Source organism: Pseudocercospora fijiensis, assembly GCF_000340215.1.
Source record: "Pseudocercospora fijiensis CIRAD86 unplaced genomic scaffold MYCFIscaffold_6, whole genome shotgun sequence".
In the NCBI taxonomy this organism is placed as follows: Eukaryota; Fungi; Ascomycota; class Dothideomycetes; order Mycosphaerellales; family Mycosphaerellaceae; genus Pseudocercospora; species Pseudocercospora fijiensis.
The window spans coordinates 4,300,355-4,307,429 of record NW_006921537.1 but is presented as its reverse complement, the minus strand read 5'-3'; the positions used below and the strand labels follow the sequence as shown (position 1 = coordinate 4,307,429).

Below are 7,075 nucleotides of genomic sequence, written 5' to 3'. Positions count from 1 at the left end.
TCTTACTATTATTATTAAATATAATATAGAAGGCCTTACTATACTTTAATCGATAGCCGCGCGCTCTATTATAAGTACTCTTCGCCTCGCGGAGCATCTTCTAGTACCTATTGCTAGCTATGTCCTTATCTTACTAAGTAAGTTATAAGCGCAATTCGTTTGCCTCGATAGTACCTACTCGAATAAGCCGATTAGGCTGTTCCTTCTACCGCTTCTTTGCTCGCTTAATAATACTCGTAGATTAGTATTTGCGCTTGTATTCTTTACCCTTATAGATAGCCGCGTTAACTAATATATTATAGGCCTCTTCTGCTTGCTTTATAGATAACGAAGAAAATAGGTTAAACGATAGTAATATAGGATCGATACCCTATAGCCTTAGCTATAGGGCTAGTTTTAGATAGGACCGTCGGAAGTCCTTGCGAGCTTATATAGTACTACGAGATACCTTAATCGTACGAGGGCTAGTAGAAGTATCTAGGAGCTATTACGGCAATCCGGGGGTCGGCGTTCGCTAAGGTAGTAGAGGTAGTAACGATAGTATACCCTAAGCGATTAAGTTCTCGAGATCCCTAAGGTAGTAGCGACTATTAGCGTACGACTAGCCTTCTAGATCGATAATAGTAGGCTCCGCGGAACGTTATTACTTAACTAATGCGATATGCTCCTACTAAGCTATATCTACTATTACTAGCAATTTATTATACCGGGCTTCTTCCTATACTAACTCGCTCTTAATTGCTTACTAGTTCTAATTATAGTTAGTAGCCCTATACTAATCTCGAATATACTTATAAGGGACCTCCCTATTAATTAGGAATATGCCTGTCTTCCGGAATGCCGCCCTTATATTATATAAAGTAAATGTCTTAGCCCGAATAGCTAAGAGTGTATTAACAAACTTAGGTATTCCGAATTTACTAATACTACGGTATATAGCCTCTAATACCGCTTGCCTATACCTTAGCTTATATACCTAAAATAGGACTATATCTAATAGCTATATAAAGTGTAAAGTATATAGTTATAGGCCCTATAATTAAATCCTATACCGCTTTGCAAAGGCTGCAAATTCCTTAAAGTAGTAGGAGCCGTAATTGTCGTATAATAATATCCTCTACTCGTTTAGATCTTTAGGCCTCGTCTTTCGCTTAAACTAGCGGATATAATATATTATAGTATCGTCGGTTATATATCTAGACTCGTTAACAGTAATTAAGAAGTTGTCCTTGCCTAGTATAGTTAGTAGGTATCGTTGCCTCGGAAGCGGACTCGGACTCGGAAGTAGTAATAGTAGTAGTAGTAGTAATAGACTTACCTTCCTTCGGTATCTACCGTTCTTAGACTAGTATACCTTTAACAATTAACTAATAGTCTACTACCTTACTAAACGCGTTTACGGTCTCGACGATAGTTATATACGTACGGTTGCTATTATACTCGGTCTAGGCGCGCTACTTCGTGTCTATTATAACGATATACTCGTTACTACTAATTCTAACCTAGAAGCTAGTTTTATCGAAATTCTATATATTCCGCGGCTTTATATCTAGTCGCTTTATTATAGCCTTAAAACGGTTAAACTAGCTCCTTATCGTAGAAGGGTCGTAAGCTTCCTTCCGCTATATCTTAATCGGTTTAGACTTAACCTTACTAAGTCTATAGCGCCTTAGAAAGCGGTCCGCCTAGTCTATACTAAATGGCGGTATTATATCCTTCGATATACCTTCTAGTAGTAGGCTTACTAGTATGTCTATCGCTATAACGGTAATTAGCGGTACTAGTAAGAATATACCTATTTCGTCCCTCTCTTAATAATAATCCGCTAGCGCTATCTCTTAAGACTCGTCTAATTTAGTATTAGTTAATAGACGACTAAATAGCGACCTACGGCCTCTTAACTACTAGTAGATATAAGAATATAGGCGAGTTGCTTTCTTACTCTTATAGAGCGCTCGAATACTAACCTTCTTATTCTTATTCTTATCCGATTTAGCTACTAATTCGTAGTACCTCGAAACGACGCGATCTACTACCCTCTCTACCCTCTCTGCCTCGGTTAACCGCTTAGCTTATACTCTTTTTACGTTTTTGCCCTTATTACGCCCTATACTAAGTTTTATATACAATCTATATAGTAGAATATAAGAAATAGGAGGAATACACGCTTTAGAATAAGGTAGACGCGCCTACTAAGGATTATATAAGAAATAGCGATAGTAAGGTCCTATAGCTACTATATACTCGGATAAACTAGCTAATATAATAACTAGACTCGCGGTTCGATACTGTATACACCTAGATATCTATATAGGACTAGAACCTACCACTATGTCGAGTTTTACGTGTAGCCTACTAAGAAAAAGCGATTTTACGTATGGCCGGAACCCCCGCGAACAGCGGGGAGGAGTGTGTGACGGAACCCTGGATAGCAACGAGACAGCATTTTGGGAGAGCGATCGCAGTCGTTGCCAGCCCTTGGCACTCGTGACTTGGCTCGGTCTTCAATACTACTGGCGAGATGCACGAGCGCGTTGTGGTCCACTAAGAGACATTCCATCCCTAACCAGAACATAGAGAGACAGACAGACAAAAGACAAGGAAAGCCTCGACAGAGATGATCGACAGAGATGACCTTCATTTGTGTATGCCTAGTTAGACATATTTCGGATGCGGCGAGAGCTTCCTCAGCAGAGTATAATAACGGAAAGCTTCCTTGTCGCTCGATTTTTGGGATTTGGTACATGGATTGTTCAGTCTTTTTTTGCGCGAAGCTTGCTCGGCCACTTACAGGTCAATTTTCTGCCTCTTATCATGTCCTCAAATCTCAACAGAGCAGCGACAAGTTTACGGCCTGAGCAACGGGGTTCCGCAAGGTGTTAATGCTTCAATGGTGGAAAGTCCAGCAACGCTTTCGCCATCTGACGTGCGATAATCCCATGCAGACATGTGATGCCGAGACCATCTTTACTGGCTCATGGCAAGGCCAACCTTCCATTGCCAATCCAGCCATTCCAAACCACACCCGCTTCCTCCGCAACGTCTTCCGCCGTCCTCCCCTGTGCATCCCTCAGACTCCTTATATCCACCTTTCCATCTTGCTCAGCACGCATCAAGCCCAAAGCAGCAGCCTCCTGAAAAACAAGAGCCGGAAAATGAAGCTCGGGCAATTCACTCGCAAGCAGCAAAATCAACCATGCCACCTCTCTATGCCCATTCGCTGCTGCAGCGTGAAGTCCAGATTGCATATCGCCAATCGGATCCTGATATCTCAGAATCTCATTCGCAGATTTAGGATCCTCTTCGTCGTAGTCTCCGGAATCGGGATGGCAGGTTTTGAGCAATTCTGCTATGGCTTTGTGATCACCTTCGCGACAGAATTCGAGAAAGGCACGAGATTTCCTTTCTTCGGGATAAGCGCGGAGGTAGGATTCTTCTTGCAGTAATGGAAAGATGTCGATTTGTCGTTGGAGACCTCCTTCGTTGTTGAGGTCGACCAGGATCTGTTGCGACTGTGATGATGATGAAGAGCTTGCCGATGGTGAGGATGTGATGATGTTGTGATTGCAGGCCGGACATTTGTCTAATTCGTAGGAATCTAGTAAGCATTCCCAGTGGAAGTGGTCACCGCAGGGAAGGCGGACATCGTCTGGAAGTGTTTCTTGGCTGCCATCATCGCTCATGGAGGTATCTTCGCCATGGTCTGGAGAGTTGTCGATCGTGACTTGCAGAGCTTGAGAGCATTTGGCGCAGACAGCTGAAGATGAGGATGCCATTTCGGGACTTGTTAGGTCTGATATACAGATCTAGACCATTAATGGGAAGAAATTTATCCGCCCTCGGGGTTCAATTTCTAGTGATAATTTTTTTCTTCTAGCAGCCCTACCGTTAACGGTCGATCGGCGTCGGCCTTTGGAATGCTGGTAGGCCGTCCGACTTTTCTAAACCCTCGTTAGGTCTTTCTATTCTTTCTATATTGCTTATACGCCTCCTATACGGCAACTATACATCCTATTAATGTTTATAGTACCTTTATAGATACCGAGCTTTCTCTAAGCGTAACAAAGATTATACTCTATCCCGAATTTTCTAGCCTAAGAGGAAGTGCCTATACCGATAGGTAATAAAAAGGTAGGTAAGATAGCTCTAGATAAATCTATTTTACGTATATTTCTCTCTATAGCCCTAGTATATAGATTACTCGCTTAGCTAATAGATAATTTATCCCTTATACTAACTAAGTATAAAGAGATCTAAGATTGCTATAAGCGTAGAAGATCTACTAACAAATCTAGACTCTAGTAGTAAACTTTACTAATATTATAAAATATAAGTTTGAAAAAATAGTCTTACCTTAAATTAAATAGAAATTATATATAGCTATTTATAAGTATATACTATTAACTAGTATAAAATTAATTTTAGAAGTAGTATAAAGTTAATTTTAAAAGTAGTATAAAATATATTCCTACCTATTCTAGGCTTTCTAGCTAATTAATCTTTAGCCTAATAATTAATTGTTTTATATTTTTAAGAAAATATCTAATATATATCTAAACTTAGAAAACTAAAGTTAAAAAAATAAAATTATTAGTATTAGTAGAGGTAGTAATAGATAGAAAGTAACTAAATAGATTAGTTATTAATAAAATATAGAATTAGATTTTATATGAAAAAGTCTAGTATATTCTCGTCCTAAATAGTAATACTTTTTTTATAGATTAATATATTATAGTAAAAATATTTAAAATTAGATTTTCTATTTAGCTTTATATAGCCTATAAGTAGCTAGAGAAAGAGATAGGCTATATATAAGCGCTATTATAAGCCTTTCTACTATAGTAGCGCGATCTCTACCCCTTTAAAAACTAATATACCTATACTCTATATTACTCTATAATATAGTCTATACTTTATACTCCTTATTTAATTAGTTTTAATTATATAGCTAGCTTTTAATTACGTATTTTACGTAAGACTTTTATATAATAGCTACTTAGGCTAGATAGGAGACTTTACTTTTATTAGGTTCTTATAGATAGAAAAGTAATAATAGTAATAGTACTACCTTAAGCCGCTATACTAATCTAATTACGTAGCCCGAGTAACCGTTCATTTCCGAGTCTTCTATAATCTGATAATCGGAACATTTATTAGTGGATTTTAGTGAGACAGTCCCGCAGGAAACCCAAAAGAGTGGAACGCTAAAATTCCTACGACAATCAACGCCATCACTAGGCTTCCGGTTTCCTAGGCCTCATTCCAAGCCAGCATGCCCCTAAGGTTGTCCGAAAGACATCGGGACAAGTGGGCAGAATGGGCGAGCGAAAATCACACGTCAAAAGCAGACTTGGTTGTACTCAGTGCAAGGCGCGAAGAGTGAAGGTTAGCAGTAAATGAACAAGCAGTCATGCTGCTGAACCTTGACTGACAACGGCAGTGTGATGAGCGTCATCCGACATGCTCAAATTGCAAGCGGCGACAAGAAGAATGCTCGTACAAAATTGCGGAAGCTCTCACCCCCTCCCCGGAAGCGGGTATACCGGACCATGCCAATGGAATTACAATCAGTCATAAGCTGCATCTCAAGCAGATGGAGCTCTTGCACCACTACCTGACAGATACTTACGCGACGCTGGCCATTCGCCCTCAAGGTCCTCCTACACAATTGTTCGAAGTACCCAAATTGGCGTTCAGGCACGACTACTTGCTCGACACGCTGCTTGCGATCACTTCACTGCACATCGCAAAGACGCGACCCGAAGAAGGCCGGCGAGAACTTGTTGCAGATGCAGTCCGGTATCAGGCCCGTGCTCTATCTTCCTATAGGCACAGTCTGGCGAATCTTACTGCGGAGGACTGTCAAGCTTTATATCACTGCTCCACCAAACTGGGAGTCATTGCACTTGGTCTTCGTGGAGTTGACCCAGAAACTGCTGCAACACGTGCGACAGACACTTTGGTGCAGCTGTCTCAACTATGGAAGGGTACATGGTTAATTCTGCGAGCGTCTCGAGATCTCGTCGATGCAGCAACATACGACATGCTGTTTCGGCAGCCGGAGTGGGTGCAGCCACTACGAAGACCACATCCCGAAGCCGAAAGGCTGCTCGAAATGCTTCGTCGCAGAGCCAAATTCGACACTCCTGATAATCACCAGCACTCGGAGAAAGACACACATGGCTGGGAAGTCGGAGCACCTCGCAGCCCACCACTGTACTCCGACGACGATCCAACAGCAATATACTTGGCGACATTGGATTATCTAGAGATCCTATTCAGAGTCTATGAGCCCGAGCCATCTCGGATTCTCGCATGGCTTGTGCAGGTTCCGGCAGCATTTATGGAAATGCTTAGCTTCAGAGACCCACTGGCTTCGGCGATATGCTTGTTGTATGCAGCTACTTTCCAAGAGCTGGGGGACAAATGGTGGGTGAGTGACTTCGGGCGTCAGCTTGTGGAAGAGCTACTCCCGATCGTGGTTGCAACAGATCTAGAACTGGCTGAGGTGGCGCATTGGGTGGGAGGCTAAAGGAGTGGAAAAGGTGCACCGGAGTGGTGAAAGAGCGCGTCCATGTTCATAGAAGACCCGAGATATCCGCACAATTTCTAAATTAGCTAGCCAATGTCTAGGCGTTAGTACAAGACAGACAGCAATGCGTGCCGGACGAAGGCCTTCGAGAATGTATTGTTACGCCAACTAAGGGACACTATTAGGCAAGGGAAGCAGCTTAGAGAGGGTACTAGGCATTAACGCTACCTAGCTAGATATCTATCTAGAAGAGACGAAGTAAAGGAATTAACTAACAAATTGCAATTAGCCTAGGGAAGTCTTTTAATAGAACTATTTAAAACTTAAATATTAAGTACTAGATTATATACGCTAAATACGTACTCTAGTCTAGTTCTATTAAAGATACTAAATTTAGTATAGTAGTTTCTAGAGCTAATTTATTAGCTAAATAGCAATTATACCTAGTTAGACTTTGGATTTACTAGTAGCTATAGTAGAGCTAGAAATTAAAAAGTTAATATCCCTATAATTTATAAATTATAACCTAAGTAAAGACTTTAT

General features: G+C 41.0%; 2 protein-coding genes across 2 annotated transcripts; one reads left to right on the top strand and one right to left on the bottom strand.

The window, feature by feature from the left end:
• Window positions 1–2,981: 2,981 nt before the first annotated feature.
• On the bottom strand, window positions 2,982–3,473 carry MYCFIDRAFT_122751 (uncharacterized protein; the record flags this gene model as incomplete). The annotated part of the gene is made up of 1 exon (XM_007930478.1): window positions 2,982–3,473. A coding segment is annotated over one exon (492 nt), but the record flags the coding sequence as incomplete, so codon positions are not given.
• Window positions 3,474–5,316: 1,843 nt separating this feature from the next.
• On the top strand, window positions 5,317–5,875 carry MYCFIDRAFT_7098 (uncharacterized protein; the record flags this gene model as incomplete). Its single annotated transcript, XM_007929686.1, has 2 exons — window positions 5,317–5,385; window positions 5,441–5,875. Coding segments are annotated over 2 exons (504 nt in total), but the record flags the coding sequence as incomplete, so codon positions are not given.
• Between the last annotated feature and the right edge of the window lie 1,200 nt (window positions 5,876–7,075).